This window comes from Daldinia vernicosa, assembly GCF_022497035.1.
Source record: "Daldinia vernicosa strain CBS 139.73 unplaced genomic scaffold F5Y00scaffold_18, whole genome shotgun sequence".
Classification (NCBI taxonomy): Eukaryota; Fungi; Ascomycota; class Sordariomycetes; order Xylariales; family Hypoxylaceae; genus Daldinia; species Daldinia vernicosa.
Window position 1 is genome coordinate 125,500 of NW_025953934.1, and position 18,386 is coordinate 143,885.

General features: G+C 46.6%; 10 protein-coding genes across 10 annotated transcripts; 6 read left to right on the forward strand and 4 right to left on the reverse strand.

Moving 5' to 3' along the window:
* Positions 1-544: 544 nt before the first annotated feature.
* Positions 545-1,267, forward strand: F5Y00DRAFT_261168 (uncharacterized protein; the record flags this gene model as incomplete). The annotated part of the gene is made up of 4 exons (XM_048011160.1): positions 545-579; positions 651-872; positions 944-951; positions 1,017-1,267. The coding sequence occupies 4 exons, from the start codon at positions 545-547 to the stop codon at positions 1,265-1,267; spliced, it is 516 nt and encodes a 171-aa protein (XP_047865651.1).
* Positions 1,268-2,017: 750 nt separating this feature from the next.
* On the reverse strand, positions 2,018-2,808 carry F5Y00DRAFT_234646 (uncharacterized protein). The gene is made up of 2 exons (XM_048007447.1): positions 2,549-2,808; positions 2,018-2,494 (listed from the first exon to the last, which is right to left on the reverse strand). The coding sequence occupies exons 1-2, from the start codon at positions 2,789-2,791 to the stop codon at positions 2,156-2,158; spliced, it is 582 nt and encodes a 193-aa protein (XP_047865652.1). The 5' UTR covers positions 2,792-2,808; the 3' UTR covers positions 2,018-2,155.
* A 4-nt stretch (positions 2,809-2,812) lies between these two features.
* On the reverse strand, positions 2,813-4,365 carry F5Y00DRAFT_268815 (NAD(P)-binding protein; the record flags this gene model as incomplete). The annotated part of the gene is made up of 4 exons (XM_048012327.1): positions 2,813-3,550; positions 3,659-3,938; positions 4,005-4,252; positions 4,329-4,365. The coding sequence occupies 4 exons, from the start codon at positions 4,363-4,365 to the stop codon at positions 3,294-3,296; spliced, it is 822 nt and encodes a 273-aa protein (XP_047865653.1). The 3' UTR covers positions 2,813-3,293.
* A 1,309-nt stretch (positions 4,366-5,674) lies between these two features.
* On the forward strand, positions 5,675-6,970 carry F5Y00DRAFT_261171 (uncharacterized protein; the record flags this gene model as incomplete). The annotated part of the gene is made up of 2 exons (XM_048011161.1): positions 5,675-5,998; positions 6,068-6,970. The coding sequence occupies 2 exons, from the start codon at positions 5,675-5,677 to the stop codon at positions 6,968-6,970; spliced, it is 1,227 nt and encodes a 408-aa protein (XP_047865654.1).
* A 618-nt stretch (positions 6,971-7,588) lies between these two features.
* F5Y00DRAFT_268817 (uncharacterized protein) lies at positions 7,589-9,471 on the reverse strand (the record flags this gene model as incomplete). The annotated part of the gene is made up of 5 exons (XM_048012328.1): positions 7,589-7,915; positions 7,997-8,373; positions 8,475-8,878; positions 8,967-9,183; positions 9,235-9,471. The coding sequence occupies 5 exons, from the start codon at positions 9,469-9,471 to the stop codon at positions 7,672-7,674; spliced, it is 1,479 nt and encodes a 492-aa protein (XP_047865655.1). The 3' UTR covers positions 7,589-7,671.
* A 980-nt stretch (positions 9,472-10,451) lies between these two features.
* On the forward strand, positions 10,452-11,663 carry F5Y00DRAFT_268820 (putative short-chain dehydrogenase/reductase family protein; the record flags this gene model as incomplete). Its single annotated transcript, XM_048012329.1, has 2 exons — positions 10,452-11,380; positions 11,490-11,663. 2 exons carry the CDS (start codon positions 10,452-10,454, stop codon positions 11,620-11,622), a joined length of 1,062 nt encoding a protein of 353 aa, XP_047865656.1. The 3' UTR covers positions 11,623-11,663.
* Positions 11,664-12,106: 443 nt separating this feature from the next.
* F5Y00DRAFT_252650 (cytochrome P450) lies at positions 12,107-14,389 on the forward strand (the record flags this gene model as incomplete). The annotated part of the gene is made up of 7 exons (XM_048009954.1): positions 12,107-12,475; positions 12,559-12,801; positions 12,868-12,903; positions 12,999-13,157; positions 13,228-13,601; positions 13,671-14,052; positions 14,369-14,389. 7 exons carry the CDS (start codon positions 12,107-12,109, stop codon positions 14,387-14,389), a joined length of 1,584 nt encoding a protein of 527 aa, XP_047865657.1.
* Positions 14,390-14,830: 441 nt separating this feature from the next.
* F5Y00DRAFT_268823 (cytochrome P450) lies at positions 14,831-16,597 on the forward strand (the record flags this gene model as incomplete). Its single annotated transcript, XM_048012330.1, has 4 exons — positions 14,831-14,893; positions 14,967-15,117; positions 15,174-15,233; positions 15,288-16,597. 4 exons carry the CDS (start codon positions 14,831-14,833, stop codon positions 16,595-16,597), a joined length of 1,584 nt encoding a protein of 527 aa, XP_047865658.1.
* Positions 16,598-16,897: 300 nt separating this feature from the next.
* Positions 16,898-17,322, reverse strand: F5Y00DRAFT_261175 (uncharacterized protein; the record flags this gene model as incomplete). The annotated part of the gene is made up of 2 exons (XM_048011162.1): positions 16,898-17,219; positions 17,312-17,322. 2 exons carry the CDS (start codon positions 17,320-17,322, stop codon positions 16,898-16,900), a joined length of 333 nt encoding a protein of 110 aa, XP_047865659.1.
* Positions 17,323-17,546: 224 nt separating this feature from the next.
* On the forward strand, positions 17,547-18,227 carry F5Y00DRAFT_268824 (uncharacterized protein; the record flags this gene model as incomplete). Its single annotated transcript, XM_048012331.1, has 1 exon — positions 17,547-18,227. One exon carries the CDS (start codon positions 17,547-17,549, stop codon positions 18,225-18,227), a length of 681 nt encoding a protein of 226 aa, XP_047865660.1.
* Positions 18,228-18,386: the final 159 nt, after the last annotated feature.

Consider the following 18,386-nt stretch of genomic DNA (forward strand, 5'->3'; position numbering starts at 1 on the left):
TACCGTAAATTAGATAGCAACAGGATGCGGCTAAGGTATTGTTTTGGGGTCCATTATTGCCTTTGCAGTCACCATACTTGATAGCTCCAATACATATTACCTCCTAACTACCTAGGTACTCTATATATCAGGTATTTTGTACTTTAGGGGTACGTGCTAAAGAGGCGTAAAATTATGCATACTCGGTCATGTATATGCGCATGTGTGATACCGCATAGAGTTGTCCTACATTGCTGCACCCGAAGATGTGAGTGGCTAGAAGCGCTCGGTGCTTTTCTCGGCACATGGCGGTGGTGCATAACGATGCTTTACAGGCTGGTTTGTTATCTACAATAACGCGGCCTTAGCGGCGTACTCGACGACGAGCAGAGTGTACCAAAATAAACCGAGACTTTTCCAATACGGAAGGGGTGTCTCCAGAGTCACGTCCACTGATATTCTTGAATTTCCAGACTTTAGTCTACATGTAACTAAGGTGTAAATATTTCAGTTCAACCCATTTTTAAACCTTTGTAAAACCGTACCAAAAATTGACCCTGGCACAATGCCACAAAGACGCAAATTCGCTCTCGTCACCGGGTAACTTCTTCCTCGTATTAGTATAGAGTCCCTAAGATGATGGATGCTAGCTAATCATTTTTTCGGTGTAGGTGTGGCCATGGTGGCATCGGCGAGGCTCTAGTTAAAGAATATGCTCTGCGCGGACTACATGCCATTGCCACAGTGCTTCCGTCGGAGCAGAGAAACCATCTCGACCAGCCCGGTATCACGTGCTATTCACTAGACGTAACTCAAGAAGAGTCAATTTTAGAGCTCCAAAGAAACGTTATTGATCTTACCGATGGGTTCCTTGACATCTTAGTCAATAACGCGTAAGTTTTATCTAACAGCCCTGGAGAATTACAGGAGATGTCAACTAATAGAGTTATCTTTGATATATTAGCGGAATAGGTGAATTGTCTCTCATAAATCATTATTCACGTCGCACTTATATTGGATACTGAACACCTTCTTAGCTTACACCATGACGGCCATCGATACCGATGTTGCCGAAGCGCAATATATGTTTGACGTCAACGTCTTCGGACCTATGCGCATGGTACACCATTTTCACCATATGCTGATCGAATCATCCGGGACCGTTGTCAATATCGGTTCCATAGGCGGCATTGTCCCATACGTGTATGGTGCCGCATACAATGCCGCCAAAGCCGCCCTTCACCACTGGTCTAATACGCTACGGGTTGAAATGGCGCCATTCGAGTGAGTTTAGGGGGTTATCACAACTTGGAAAATTTCCGACTAATACATCCTATTTCATAATCACAGCGTCAAAGTTCTTACGGCATGTGGTAGATTTACGCCGTTTCCTTCATTACGTTAGAGCTAACATGGAAGCATAAGATCATATCCGGAGAAATCGGAACAAATATCCTCAAGAGGGACACGAAAAGGGAACTCCGACCAGGTCCGTCCCAATTTAGACCCAGCTTCCTCGCACTGACCTAACCTAGACTAATCCTATGCCTCCAACTCAGATTCATATTACTCTGCACTTGCTGCAGAATTTAGACAGCATGTCCAGAGGACACCCAGTAACACCCCCCCTTTAAGTTGTTAGCAGGTATATCCTGATTCTAAGCATTCTGGCAGATACTACAGATCGGTTTGTGTATGCAAAAAACGTCGTTGCAAAGAGTCTCAAGTCGTCACCGCCAGCATGGTTCTGGTATGGCAATTCTACCGTCTCCGTTCGGCTTCTCACCAATCTTGGCTGGCGCACCATTTGGGTACGGTACCCCCCGTGACCTAAGTATCGTGTGACTGATCGTATTCTAGGATCGGATATTCTGGGTCACTTTTAGCCTCGGGAAACTTCGAACAGCATACATGGAACATCGAAGAAAAGGGGATCAAGACCAGGGATAATTTACCATCTGGGGGGAACTGTCAATTATATTTGTCTATCATTGCTACATTACTGGAATTGCTACATTGCTAGTCTAGTTACTGAGATGCGATTTATTCGGATAGGTTCTATCTAGCACATCATGAAGGCTAAAGACATATACTCCAACACGAATAATAGGTAGGTAGGTAGGTAGCTCAGTATTCTAACTTCCCATCTAATAATAATATAATCGCCCCAATGTCGCTATTCTCTTACATAGTAGGGCGCTAGCTCAGCCAGATATTCGCCGAGCTCTACGCCTTCGGCCGTGATAACGGGCTTAGAGTCGACAAGTACGTAGAGCATACGCCCAGGCATAGTGCCATTTCCCGTGAGATTGCGCCACGTGTGGGCACCGCCGCGGTTGACACTGATATCACCTTGACGCAAAATCCGTGTCTCCCCTGAGTCGAGGATTAGCTCAAACTCGCCCTCGAGTACGATACCGAAGTCGAGGGACACGGTTCGGTGCATGGGCGATACCAGCCCTGGCGCAAAATCCATCATACGCAGCACAGTGCCCTGGGGATAATGCATTGGGGGCTTGTTTCTGTTAGTCGTACGTTATTAGGACTTTACGTTTAATCTGAAGCTTACTTCGTGGTCTTTTGCATGCTGCAAGTCTTTGTCATTATTCATGTCCACTGGCGTCTCGGAGGTCGAATAGATGATATTAGCCAGCGCCTGCTGGTCTCCGATGATGCGGTGGTGGCTACCGCAGTCGGTTGACAAAAATACGGACCTTCCCTCGGCATTATGGCCCGTGATGTGCCGCACAGTGCGACGAAGCCCCGGTGCCGGAAAGCCTTGTGCGATGTAACCTGCCCCACGGAAGAACATGAGAGGATCTTCTGACATCTTGTTGGTGTTGATGTTAGCAGTAGTTTCAGCTGTCGGTTTTCCAGAGGACTCCATGTTCGAATAATGATAACCTTATAAGTTAGTTACTTATTTTCAAATGATAAGATATAAGAGGTAGTTGTGCATGAATATTTTATCATTTTGTGACTTCTGGGTAGTTTAAGATATATGTCTATAATGACAGAGAAGGTCCGTAATCATAGACTATCTTCGAGTAACAGTAACGATATCTATCGACTGGATAATCACACCCCTTCCCCAAAGGCTTCAATAACTGGAAGTCAGGATTAACCTTGAGCCTCTTTCGTGAAACAAGCAAAGTCGACAGTCGGAGTATCACATTTTTTGCGAAATACTTCCCCATAAATGTTACGCTGATAGGTACCTAAGGTGGTAGTATACGCATCAGCTTAGGTAGGTATGCCTTAATCAAATAACGAGCCACTATGATCCTGCTATCCCACCAACCATTGCAAATCATCTACAACATGCCTCGCAGAGCAGTGCCCCCGTCAATAACCAGACTGCAGCCCGTCACATAACTTGACCTTGGGCTACACAAGAAAATAACTGCATCGGCTACTTCCTCAGGACGAGCGACGCGCCCGAACGGCACCAGTGTCTTAATCGTCTGCTCAAGCCCGGATACTTGCTCAATGGCCCGCCGGACCATTGGCGTATCAACCCACGATGGACACACACAGTTGACCCGAATCCCATGTGTTGCATTATCAAGTGCTACATGCACGAATACCTACTTGTTAGCGGCTACTTCACGCTCATTGTAACCATATGAAGAGATGGGCGTTGGTTGCTTAACGCCTTGCAGATAAACTGGCCACTTACCCGCGTTCTTGGTCAGCCCTAAGACTGCGTGCTTCGAAGCTGTGTATTGCACCATTCCTGGCTGTGCTACAAACGAAGCCAACGATCCTATATTGACGATGGCCCCACGGATCATTCCCCGCTCCGGGTAAGCTGCATCCGCCGGTTTTGGCTCTTGCATCTTCATGATGGCTGATACATCGCGTGTAACGAGAAAGGTTCCGGTGACATTGATGGTCTGAAAGCGGCTAAATTCCGCGACGTTGGCTTCAGCCATCTCACTTGCATTTTCGACACCAATCTAGAAAACGAATAAGCAATATTGCAATGGCCGGATAACCAGCTCATGAATCGAAATACGACTCACACCAGCACTATTGACGCAATAATCAACCCTCCCAAATGCCTTCACCGTGGAGGCTATGACTCGTTTGACTGACTCCTCGACTGTGACATCGATATGGGCTGCCTGCACCCGAAAATCCATACGAGCGGATTTACGCTTGCAATCGGTTGCACTACATATCGCGGCCGCGAGATCGATATCGGCTACCATAACACCTGCGGCTCCTTCTTTAGTGAAGCCTAACGCACATGCTCTACCTATCCCACCGCCTGATAGGTCCGTAGAGTTAGTCTAGCCGTCGCATAGGTAAAATACGCACACATAGATCAAAGACAAAATCCGTACCTCCACCAATCACGAGCGCATATCCATCGATATTCATATTCTCTCGAGCGACACAAAATCCTTCGGTATACCTATGCTGATCGGTTGGCGTTTTGGTAAAATCTTAAAGAGCATGGGATCTTTAAGTTTGGTAGTTCATCGCATTTATGAGGCTCAAAATCCAGTTTTTATGCTGCCTTTATGGTTGTTTTAAAATCCTTCAATGCAACGTAAAGAGCTCAAGTTCAAACTATACCGCTGGAGAGATACGAACATCCGAACGTCCGAACAGAGGCTTCTAGTATGTAGATAAGATGGCTACACAAAGCCCATCTCGCTCAATAATTTTGACTGGTTGTTTTTGAAAGTACCTACAGACTGTAAGGTGATGCGTACAGGATTCCTTCTTAAAGTAGCATTAAGAAATATCAAAATTATATGAAGTACCTCCTACTTATTCGCCGAGCTAAGATTCGATTATTAGCTAAAGTCGTCTTGAATCACTATCTACGACCCAGTCTGAAATTGGTGTTGGTTGCTATACTTAATATCAACGTATGATTCCGGTATAAGTGCCTTAGGTATTATACTCAATGTTGGTTGCGCGTAAAGCCAAGGTTAACCCTTAGTTACTGATGGTGCATAACTACCTACCTACCAGGTACATACTTCTATATCTCTTTACATTTTAAGCTAAGTATATATACCTAGGTACCTACCTAACTAGCACCACATGTTAAGCAATAGGAACTACTCAGCAAGAAGCATAAGCTTAAGCTTTGGCCAAATATAGCAATATACCTACCAACTAGGCATGCTTAATGGTACCCTACCATTTCTCTCAGCGAACGAAACGCGCAACAAAAACATATGCTTAGCCTATCGTATTTCACAGTTATTTTAAGTTTCCATATAGCATAGTGTTAGATCTAAATGTTGACGGTACCTGATTCGAATCGCAAAATATGCCCCCCAAGTACGAGAAAGGAGACCAACCTGTGTACCTAATCAAATCAGGGAAACCACCCTGCAAAACCTGAAATCGAAAGTCTTCAAGTTGCTAATTCTTTTTTGTTACCTAGTAGATATAGCAGTACTGTCTAGGTGATGTGTGTGTTCTGACTAATGGTAAAGGGGGACACAGCAATCCATCGCTTCAATCCTTCGAATTTGGGGGCCGTATACTGTTTCGGCTCCTGCCGTCCGATTTGCTCCAAAGTTGCGTTATACCTCACCTCTAGTAAGACATGTAAAACCCGCGTCCATTATCTCTCCTCCCACTAAGAAAGTGGTTCCGTTCCCCTTGAATCTTTAGCTCTTCTGTTTACCGACGAGGTGACGGCTCGTTACAATCTCAGCTAATAGCAATGTCCGCAACAAACATCATGGATATGCCGGCCATGGAACCACCGTTAGGGGTGGTGCCGAACTACGACAACCCTCCTAACCAGAACAAGATGGTGCTAGCCGTCGTGTCCGTGTGCCTTATCGTCTCATCTATCGCCGTCATACTTCGTTTCTACTTGAAGTTGGCCGTGCTACGCAAGATGCAATTGCAAGATTATTTCCTCTTGGCGGCATTCATTCTTTACATTGCTATCCTGATTATGTATTGTCGGCTCGTCGACTATCCTGGATGGTACGTCCATATGTGGGATGTACGCATGGGAGGCATGATAGAGTTCCTGCGTGTAAGTTACTTAAGCCAACCAGTTGTTATATCGGTAGATACGAATGCTAAGAGGATGTGATTCACATAGGTCGGGATCCTCACGACGTCCATGTTCCTGGGCTTTTTGTTTTCCATAAAGACGGCTATTCTAGTGGAGTGGATCCATATCTTTCTCCCCAACGGTGGCAACCGACGGAACCTATTCTTTTGGGCATGTCATTTTGTCATCTGGGCCAATATCGTCTTCTGTATCGTGATACTGATACTGGTAAACCTGGCATGCGTACCCCACGAATACCTTTGGAACCGCACTATCAAGGGCGGCTACTGCCGTATCAATACAGCCTATACTAGCCTGTCAGCCGCCTGTTTCGCCTTTGCCACCGACATTATTATACTATTCATCCCACAGCGCATCATCTGGACGCTCAATATGTCGCACCGCCGCAAGCTCGGCGTCTCAATCGTGTTTGCTTTAGGTATGGCTGCGTGTGCTGCCTCTATTATACGCCTCTATTATACCGTCGCCCGCTCTAAGAGTGTCGACTTAACCTATCACCTCTCAACGGTACAACTAACAGCCGTCGGCGAGGGTGCTTGCGTTATCCTGGTCATGTGCATGCCTAATGTGCCCAAGGCTGTCGCCGGACTCAAGCTGACCAATATTCTACCATCAATTCCATCGTGGGCCAGTCTGGTGTCAGTTGTCCGTCTCCGCTCGTCGCAGCAGTCACTTAGGAAGAATGCTGCTGGTATCGCTGCTGTCTGGCCCACCTCAGCCGACAAGGGCGGCACGAATTGGCAAAATGGGCCCGGCTCGGAACGATACCTTGTTCCTCCGGAGCAGATGAGCAGCACTAAGCAGTATGACCTTGAGATGAATAATACTATCGTCCGCAGCACAGAGATCCAAACTAACGAGAATTTCGGATTTGATCCGACCGTGGCCGTCCAAGAACATAGCCGCCAGCACCCGTGGGTTGAGAGGTAGTAGTTAGCTTTATTCATTGATCATTGAAGGGTCTTGTGCCATATATTAGATCCGGTACTCTGGTCCCGGAAACGGCAGGGGGAGTAACTTCATTTTGCGGGAACGCAGGAACACAGACTGACAGAAACACCACCGAAATCAACTCTTACCTATATATTTCATTATGTAGTAGTAGATGAATTGATTTTACAAAAAAATTCATCGGACGTGCGTTGGTGTGTGGCTAGCCAATCAGAGGCTAGACTTTAGCTGTGGCGTTAGTTTTGCGCATGATCCCCCCCCCCCTTTTCTCCCCTTTCCCCCGTATGTACGCGCTTGCGCGGGCGGGCAACGCCACTAGTTAACAGGTAGATGATAATAAACGCAGAACCAAACGAAAACCTTCAATGCAAGACAGCCATTCCGGGTGTGAGGAGGCGGAAGCCAGTACTAATAACACCCATGGGAGCCTAAGACAAGACACTTTATAGGGGTGTTGTACGTGCACTCATTGCCTATATCCTGGAAAAGGTAATCCGGATACCTCCCGTAACTCCTATTTTAACTCTGGAAGATACATAAATAACAATGCATTAAACTTATCCATACTTTGCATGGATACGACCTGCAAGTTATAAGTGAATGGATATCTATCTATTTTACATAGGAGGTAGTTATTAGAACACCGAGTTCTTAATTCATTCCGTTCAAACCCCCCGCAATCATGGATACTGCGTGGGCAGCGCATTATTGAAACCGAAAACATTGTCTGGGTCCCACGTTTTCTTCAGGACTGCCAGCCTTGGTAACTGGGAACGACCGTAGATCTGCTCTAGCGACTCGTCACCATGAGCATAGTTCACATAGACAGCTAGGTCAGGATACCCCGACGTTGCCGCAAAGTCACTGCGAATCTGGCGGCCGAGCTCGTCCCCCGCAGTACCCGCTTCAGTAAGGAGAATTAGTCTAAAAAAATAGTTAGCAAGACGATGCACGAGAGCGGCAAGAAGGAAAATAGAAAAAAAAAAAAAAAAGGCATAGACTTACAAGTGAGCCACAGTATCACGCCAGGGATACGCCGTAGCTGCATCCGGAATGGCCCGAGCGGCTTCGTTTGGGAACATTTCAAGCGAGAGCAAGGCTTGGCGGCCGTCGGTATGATCAGCGTAGAATTGTCCCATCTTCTCAAAAGCTGCCTGATATGTGGAGGGTGACATATTCTTCATATTGACACCATAAACGTTCTCACTTCGGCCTCCTGCGCAGTTTGATGGGTCCGTCCCAAACAGGTATTTATTCGCGACTTGATTCCACGGTACGACGCTGAGCGATATTGTGGCCGACTGCAAGTTTAAGATCGGAGCCATGATTTCACGCGCCTTGGCTTCTGGTCCAAAGTACACCCAGTTAGCCAAGAGGTGAGCCTAATTCCGTGTTAATGCCAAATGTTACTATTTATTATATAAAATATAATAAGATAAGCGGAATTAAAAGGAAGAGCGAGACTTCGAGAAAAGTAACTCACGCCATTGGACTCAGCATCGTACATAACAATTGTTTCTGCTGACAGCTTGGCGGGTAGAGATCCGTTGTAAGAATTAACCGCAGTGTTAAAATAGGTGGCGCTCATGTTCGCGGGGAAAATAATGTCAACGTTCGTGACCTTGCCATCATAATCGTCATTATTTAGAATATTATGCAATTTGTACGTGGCCGATACGATGATGCCAAAGTTTGCTCCCGCGCCACGGATAGCCCAGAAGAGATCAGCATGAGAGGTGGCTGACACGTCGATGAGCCGGGCATCCGCAGTCACAAGACGAACAGACTGCAAAGCGTCTATTGCTAGGCCATATCGGCCTTCATCACGACCAACTCCGGCACCAAGAGTGGACCCAATCATTCCAGGACATTGTGAAGTAATAGTCTCTGCAAATAGTTGCGTTAGGTGTATGAATTCGCAGGGGGAAGACTGAAGATGAAGGTAACTAAGGAGCAACCTAGGGTGTGAACTTACGCAGCTCGAATCCGGCATTATACACGGGATCGAAGATCTGTCCTACTCGTACACCCCCGCCGACAGTCACTGTCTCGGCGTGTTGGTTAATATTAACCGTGTCCAGCTTACTCAAGTCAATGGCCAGTCCATTTTGAAGCTTTTTGAACGTGGTAGTGTAGCCATGTCTTCCACCTGTTGCAAGAATAGAGATATTGTGGCTTCTTGCTAGTTTTACCTTTTCCCATGTTAGCAATTGGTCTTTGGTATGGAGCAGATTTTGACGTACACTCTTGACCACATCAGCCGCTGTGCCTGGGCTGATAGCCGCGACATAGGTTGGTGGTGCGTAGATATCCCATCGAAGTGTGGCATTCGTGAACGCCTGACTGTCTGGGAAAGAAACTGCGGTTGTAGGAGCCCATTCATTCTTTGGATCAGTCAATATAACTCTCAGATCTTGGGTGTTGCAATTTGAGAGCTGAAAGGTCCCCAGCCAGATTGGAAATAGTATAGAATGCTTCATTTTCGGAACTCTCGTACTTCAAGGTCTTGCAGGCTTGCGGTGTATTCTTCCCATAGTCATGGGAAGAACGCATTGCGGATATCAGTCTTTTGAACAACTCGGCCATCTGATAGCTGTCCACGCCACGAGGGAATTCATGGCCGTTTCCCTCGCCAAACGAGCAGCACGACCCTATAGCAATCTCCGAGAGAGGATCAAAAATAGGAGCTGATCCGTAGCCGCAATGAGCCCCGAATTGCGAATGAATCCGAGTATTGAGTATTGTCCTTAACCGAAGGATGCTAGGATATGTGAGACGACTTCATGAGTACCTTCTTACGCCGCGGATGTACAGATCATACTGAATCCTTAGGCGGAGGCTGTAGAGCAGAAAATATGCACCTGAAGCATAAGGAATATCAATAACGCAAGTTGGCGAGCGGCACTCGTCGATATCACTTCATGCGTACTTAGGATGTGGCCTTGTTGTGTTAGACCAATGGATTTTGTTTTGACGTTACATAATTCAGTGTGATGACATATATACCTCTGCATTAGTACCATATCATATCATATCATATCACTTGCTTAGGTACCTACTAAGAAAAAGAAAGAAAGAAGAAAGAAACCAACAGGCCACCAACACGGCAAGAAACCCCCGAGAATTGCTATCAATAGTTTAGTACTTTCGGACCAAGACTAATACTTCAAGCTGAGATGTTGTACAACCCAACCCGGATTTACAATGTGTACGGATATATCAAATACGGTATTAACCGCCGTTGGCACAAAGACATAGGGGGTGTAGGATTTGGGGGCTGTGTAACACGGACAAATGGGTGAAGGCCTAAATGATTCCCACGTCTACCATCTCTCCCTTGCTTTTTATTCCCCTAAACTTGAGCGTTGTAGTAATCTTAACTAATTAATATGGTTAGATTTGTAACGGCCTCGATTCTGCAATACTCTTAGCTGTGACAATCACGCTTGCATAGTCGAGAATGTCCCAGACGGTCTCATTTGACATCACTCCTGAAAAGGAAGCCAGCAAACTCCAGTTTCTTCGCCGTCAACTCTCCGGATCTCCGCCTGAGGTTTCGCGACAAGATGTCGACCTCACTGGACAGACGGCTATTGTAACAGGGGCTAACGGCGGTATCGGCCTAGAATGCTCGCAACAGCTCCTCGACCTTGGTCTCAGTAAGCTCATTCTCGCAGTTCGCGATGAGGTCAAGGGTGAGGCTGCCCGCAAGACCCTGACGACTGCTAAAGCGCTCGAGCCTAGTCAGACAATCGAGGTCTGGAAACTAGACTACGCATCCTACGAGTCCATCATGGGGTTTGCGCAGCGGGTTGAGGGTCTTAACCCTCGGTTCAACATTGCTATTCTCAACGCAGGCATTAACCGAGGCGTTTTTGCCCTCAATCCGACGACCCACCATGAAGAAGATCTGCAGACCAACTACCTCTCAACGGTCCTTCTAGTACTCCTCCTACTCCGCATCTTAAAAAAGACCTATGCGACGTCTAGTCTCTCGAAGTTCTCCCCAGGACGCATCGTCGTGGTGTCGTCCGACATGGCTGCTTGGGCCAAATTTAACGAGAAGAATGATGAGCCGCTGCTAAAGGCCTTCGATAAAAAATCCAACTGGGATAAGTTAGAACGCTACGCTACCACTAAGCTTCTAGGGCAGCTCTTCGTGGCCGATATAGCTAAGCGTGTACCGCCATCGATAGCTATCATTAACTGTGCCAACCCGGGCCTATGCCATGGCTCAGCTCTCGCCCGTGAACTTGGTACGGGCACTGCACTTTTTGTACGGGCTATCGGTCGACCATCAGCTATAGGCGCGCGTATACTTGTAAACGCCGCCATTAAGCAGGACGAGAAATCTCATGGGCAGTACGTAGAGGATTGCAAACTGAGACCGTGAGCAACCCCCATTCTCCTTAAGTATCTCATGCCGTTTCTATTGTATAATTTATATATCTCTAAGGCCGATGGTAAGCAGACTGACATATATATGTTAACTTATCAGAATGGCACCTTTCGTGTATTCAAAAGAAGCAGAGCAGGTAACGCCACGGTTGTGGGAGGAAACGATAGAGGAGCTGTCGTTTGCAGGTGTTCAAGACATACTCGAATCCCTATCATCAGCTCAAGTTGATTAGTGCCCAGGGGATGAAGTTGAAACCTATTCCATAGTTGATGCCCCACGTATGATAAATATAAAGATTAGACTTATGAGAATGGTGGATAATTTGATGGGAGGGGACTTTCTTACACATAGTTTAAGACACGCTATTTCTAGGTATAATTCATTTTTAATTAAATGTAGTTACCTTTAAAAAACGTTGATGAGTCTCACTCCACAACCGAGCGCCTCAAGTGATACCAGCGGTAAATTTGAAGTTACACGCTAAATAAACGGTATGAGTTCGGATTCAGCAAATAATATACGCGATCAAAAATATAGTGGCTTTAGAAGACGAGGGAAAAGGAATACCGGCTGAAGAATGCTTATATAGGTAGGTAGGTACCCAACACCCATCCCGCGCTCTCTCTTCTTTCTCTTCTCTGTTTTATAATCCCTAGCCAACATTTCATGTCAGCTGGAATTAATACCTTTACCCCTCAACATCAAATATGTTTTTAATGCCTATACAGAACTCTTTAGCCCTTTTTATCATCATTCTAATAATTACTCTCCTATATCTCGCATTTATAACACGAGTTGGTCATAGGCCGAGGGATTTCCCACCAGGGCCACCGACGCTTCCTATCATAGGTAATCTTCATCAGATGCCGGTAAAGCCCGAGGAGAATGGTAAGAAATTCGAAGAGTGGGCACGGCAGTACGGCCCTATATACTCTCTCATTCTCGGTACAAAAGTCTGGATTGTGGTCTGCAAGGACTGGGCGGTCAAAGACCTATTGGATAAACGAGGAGCCATCTACTCGTCAAGACCCGATGCCTATCTGGCGCAAGACATTTTTAGCGGTGGCATGAGGGCATTTTTAATCGTATAGTTTCCTCCTTTAACAAACTCGTCAATTTAATATAATATACCAGCTTAAAGTAAGGCTAACGACAAGAGGATTCATAGAAAGACGGCGAAACATTCAAAAGAAACCGCAAACTTGGTCGCATCCATCTAAGCGAGACGGCGTCGAGGGCATACGTCCCATACCAAGACCTGGAGAATAAAGCAATGCTAGTAGGCTTTATAGAGAAGCCTGAGTTGTTTATCGACCATATTAAACGCTTTACGACTTCCCTGACAACGCAGATGATATTCGGTTTTCGTGTTCTCGCTGAAGATGACCCGTTGCCCAAGAAGTTGTTCCAGGTCAGTCGTATAGAGGCATTCCAATTGATACCGAGGCTTTATGCCTAGCTTACATGATCCCTATAGTCATTCGACCGCTTTTCCAATATATGTTTTTCCCTGGTAAGTCTTTAAAACATTATGGCGTCCTACTTACTATGGCTACTCTTGTTCGAAATCGCAGCCACTAACTGCCAGTGTCTATCTCTAAACCGTAGACCGCAACTTTATTAGACATATACCCAGTGCTAAGACATTTGCCTGATCTTCTCATACCAGAGAAAATGCGAGCGAAGGAACTACATAAAGCGGAACGAGAGCTTTTTCTTCGTTTATACCTTGAAATAAAGGAGAAGACTTCCGAGGGCACAGCCCCAGTAAGTGGCAGCAGTTTGAAAAGGTAGAAACAATGAACTTTAGCTGACTGAATTACTTCCACTTGCTCAGCCGTGCTTCTCTCGAAACCTTGCCCAGGTTCAACAGGAAGAAGGCATGTCGGATGATCAAGCGGCATACACTTGCGGCTCGCTCCTTCAGGGCGGTCTCGGTTCTACCGTGGAGACGCTCACCGGCTTTGTCAAAGCCATGGTTATATTTCCCAACGTGGTAAATACAGCACAGGCCGAGCTCGACTCGGTATGCGGGGATCGCATACCTGACCTGCGTGACTGGTCTAACCTGCCCTATGTGAGGGGTTGCATCAAAGAAGCTCTGCGCTGGATGCCCGCCGGTCCGCTCGGCATCCCGCACGCTCTGATAGACAATGACGAGTATATGGGCTATCGGCTGCCTAAAGGAGCCACCGTCATTTGCAATGCTCGGTGAGTCCCCGTCACGCCTTGACCTTTATAACATTCGGTTTGTTTACTAAAAACTCAACCCCAAAATAGAGCTATACACAACGACCCAGAGCGTTATTCTGATCCGCATGTTTTTGATCCATCAAGATGGGCACATGACACCCAAACGGCTGCGAAGGCAGCAACCAACGCTGACGTGAGCCAGCGCGACCACTTTGTGTTCGGCGCGGGCCGACGTATATGTCAGGGTATCCACATCGCCGAGCGGTCTCTATTCCTAGCTATATCCCGGCTTCTGTGGGCCTTTAATTTTCAGCAGGCCGTTGATCCGGGAACGGGCCGCAAAATCCCGATCCCGGGTCCGGAAGACCTGCAGGGCGGTATGTTCGTCATGCCTCGCCCATTTCGTGCTAACATTACGCCGCGCGACGCGTCAAAAGTAAGACTTATTAGAGAGGCATGGGAAGAAGCAGTAAGACTCTTGGACGAAAATCTGCAGTGGAATGAGGTACCCCAGTTCCCTATTTGGGGGGACTCTGAAGAGAAACGGACCAACACTACGACTAGCATAGGGGGGTAGATCCTAACTCGGGACCTATCTTAGGTACCTATCTAATGATGAGTATGTCACCAGAGCTGCTCTGGATGCTTCATGGCAATTCCAGTTTATTAGAAACCGTTAAACATACGTAACGTATGTACCTTTTCATTTCACACATAAATAAATCTATTAACGCATCAATAACTGTTAAATATTAAAGTTAAGTACCTAGTTACCTATCTCCTAGGTACTTGGTCTACAGGTGTAAAAATATCATATTAAATCCTGACATTTGATTGAGCACTGACATCTACCTATACACATACATGAGAACGTACCAGGTACCTACCTACCTACCTAGGTACCTATCGCATATATTAAGAGGTACTTTACGTACCTAGATACGTATTTAAAAAGGAGGGAGAAAAAGATTGAAGGCAAAGATGGAGGATGTACCTTAGGTATGTTTTGGCCCCCATACCCCCCTTTCATTCTTCTGTTTCCAAGCAATTCGGTCACTAATACCCGTCATGTTGCACAGAAACAGGCCGATAAAGCAGGCGGACGGAGCAGGTTATTTTAATTTTGGAGGGTTATTAGACACCTAAAATGCGCCCTGTCCCGGGACTCTGCTCAAGATTTATCATACCTACCCAACATCCATCTCTACCTAAACCGCCTATACTCTACTTGTATCGCCAACAGGAATATGTTTTTCCTCGAGATATTGAACTCCGCCGCTGAATATGTGGCGTACGCTTTTGTTTTAACTGTAAGATCATCCGGTCTATCAACTACTTGAGTAAACTATAAATTAAATTCATTTCTCACTGTTCTCGCTGTAGCTTCTGTTAATCGTCTCATATCGCCTGTTGCTGCATCCTTTGAGCAGCTATCCGGGGCCTTTCCTTGCCAAGATAACGGATGGCTACGCTGGGGTACTTTCTGCGCAGAAGCGTCTGCCCTTGGTTACCTGGCAGCTACATGAGAGATACGGTATAATCACACCTTAGAATCTAACCCATAGCTGTACAAAGTTAATAAAGTATTAGGATCTGTCATAAGGCTAGCACCGAATAGATTACTTTTCAATTCCGTTACAGCTTTTAGGAGTAAGTTACGGGCGGCCTATGTTTTGAACTAGGATGCTGAGCTGCTTCTCAAAGGCATCTACCAGAACGATGATCGCATCACCAAGTCGTTCACATACGAACTCCTGACCAGGAATAAAGTCTACAGTGTCTTCAACACTCTCGATAGAGATCTGCATCGCGCCAAACGGAAGCTGGTCGGCCATGCCTTTTCCGAGCGGTCGATACGGTCTTTCGAGCCCGCCCTCATACCGCAAGTTGATATTTATCTCAAGCAGCTCCTCCAGTCATCACGTCAGCCCGTCAACATGACACAAAAACTAGGCCATCTCGCCATCGATATCGTCGCGCAGCTTGCACTAGGCTACGACCTGGAAACGCAAACGAGCGAGGGACATCGCTTCTTCCCAAAAGCGATGACGCTCAGCTTCTTCGTAAGCAACATCTCGCACCATTTCCCCATCTTTCATAAGGTCCATACCAACATGGTATTCGACTACATCTTCTACGCGACACGGGAACGGTTCATCCGTGTAATAGAGAAGATGGTGCGCTCCCGCCTTGCTCTGGATACGCATGCGAAACCCGACTTCTTCTCTTCTGTCGCCCACGCGCTTCCCAACGAAGCCGTCAAGACGCGCGATAGCGTCATCTGGAAGGAGGCTATGGTTTTCCTAGTGGCCGGCGGAGACACGGTGGCGACGGCCATGACAGCCGCTTTCTTCTACCTGTCACGCAACCCGGCCTGTTACGCGCGTCTGGCCGAAGAGATCCGAACTACGTTCTCCAGTGGTAGCGATATCAAGAGCGGACTGCAGCTGGGGGGTTGTCATTATCTCCGCGCCTGCATCGATGAAGCTCTCCGTATGTCACCTCCAATCTCGGCGAACTTATGGCGACAACAAGTCGCCACAGACGAGCAACCACTAGTAATAGACGGCCATTACATCCCCAGGGGTACGCTATTCGGCGTGAACATTTACGCCTTAAGCCACAACGCCGCCATTTTCCCCGAGCCATTTACGTTCAAGCCTGAGCGCTGGCTCCCGTCTAGTAGCACCGATCCAGAGATAGCAGGTACCGACGAGGCTGCCAGGAAGTTGATGCTTGAGGCTTTTGCTAGCTTCTCCATAGGACCGCGAAATTGCGTAGGTAAGCCGTTAGCATATCTGGAAACTTCCCTCGTCCTTGCAAAGACGCTTTGGTATTTCGACTTTGAAGCCGCTTCTGGTCCGCTTGGCTCCGTCGGAGAGGGCAAGGATAGGGGAAGACTAGGCGAGTTTTATACGGAGGATGTTTTCAGCTCGACCCATGATGGCCCCTTTCTAGTATTCCATCCGCGGCAGTCGGTTTCCTTGGAAGAAGACCTTAAAATACATGCTTAAGATATGATGAGGATCAAAGGTCTTGGGGTTGCTCTCAGTTTACAGGACTCTCTGTATTCGCTGCCGGTTTATTGTACGTCGAAAATGTATAAGGGAAATCGTCAGTAAGCCCGTCTTAATTAGCTTCACATTTCAATATACGGCATTAACAACTATCTTGCGTTACTCGCCTATATGGGTGTAGAGCTGGCACGCAGGGTTTGGTGTATGCTGTCAATGCATCCTTAGGTTATTCCACCCACCTCGTGTGTCCCTTCCATCATCTAGGGCGCATATATACAAACTAACTTCTATACTTATCTATTGATATCTACTCTCGACATTTCTCTTCCTCTTTTGTTTCCCCCTTCCGGCTCGATCGGCCATCCCGACCACACCTCCCTTGGCGACGATTTCTTGAACGCTAGGAGACATCTCACCAACCTTTTGCTCCCAGGAGGTGCCATGCTGCTCTGTAATGGTGACTTTGGAGAGACGGACGTCCCAAAGTGGCTTCCAGCCTGTGCGGGGAGTCAGGGGCTTATCTGCATCGTCCTTGTACGCTTCACGAAGCCGCTCGACCAATTCAGGGATTTCAATTCCAAGAAGAGCGTTGTTGATGCCTGAAGTATTTCCATTAGTTCTTTGATATGAGGTCTAACCAATTAGAACTCTTCCTTCTTTGCTGCGTATGAACTACACAATGATTGTGTACTAAACTAATGATTGTAATACAAGATAGTCATTGTGAGACTTAGCAATCGTTGTTTAAACTTATTAACTTTCGCTGTGATAAAGAGAAGGAAGCTTCTCTTTCTTTTCCTAATTGGGAGTCCTTATTTATATGTGTATGTGTAAGTCTGCTTGTGGCTTTTGGTCATTGTTAACCCGTAAACTACTCAGATTACTCATACTTACCTATACTTACACCGAATAATCTTCCCAGTGAAGCTGGTGGTAAGTTCAGAAAATGATTTCTTTACCCACCCATAGCGAGTTGCTATCTGAAGCAAAAGAAGATATGAACCTATTCCTAAAACACTATATTAACATAACGCAGGCGCGTAGATGGACCGATACGGAGGAAAATGGCGACGATGACAATGACGATGACGATGACGACATGACCTATCTTGAGCAACGATCTCTCGAGGGTGATCCACCAACGGTTGAACAGCTAGGTCAGTCGCTATCTCTCTTCCAACCCGAAACGGCATTGCGATTTCTAAATCGAAGCGAGATACAGTCGGCCTTCCAAAGGACTTACCTAGAACCGGTACTGCTAAAGGGCGACTTTGACAGCCTACCGATCGACATGGTGCCGGTGCTCCTGGTGTTCGATAGTATGCATGAGGCGTTGCGACCACATGAGTACCTCCAGTCGGAGATCGCGATGGACCCAAAGGGAAGTGATGCCCACGTTGTAGAATTCATCGTTGAAGTTATTCTCTTTATTATGAGCGACGAATGCCAGGAGGAATTTGGGTGGGAGATAATCGATCCTCTGATTCTTGGCACAAGAGACCTCGTTTACATCGCCGCTATGATGATAGATTTGCTTGCTAGACAAGCTCTAGGAGTTGATCTGGATCTGGAATTGTACAACGGCGGCACCCGCGCGCCTGTTGGCAGCCCTATTCATTTATGGTGAACGTTGTGAGAAGCCTGTACGTAAAATAGGTATAGATAGTTGAATTGAAGGAATTCGTCAGTTTAACTAATACATAATAACTATAATATTATGGTAGTACTATCATTGGTATCATCAGAGCACATCTATTGTCTTGACCACCGGAATATAATTTCTTTT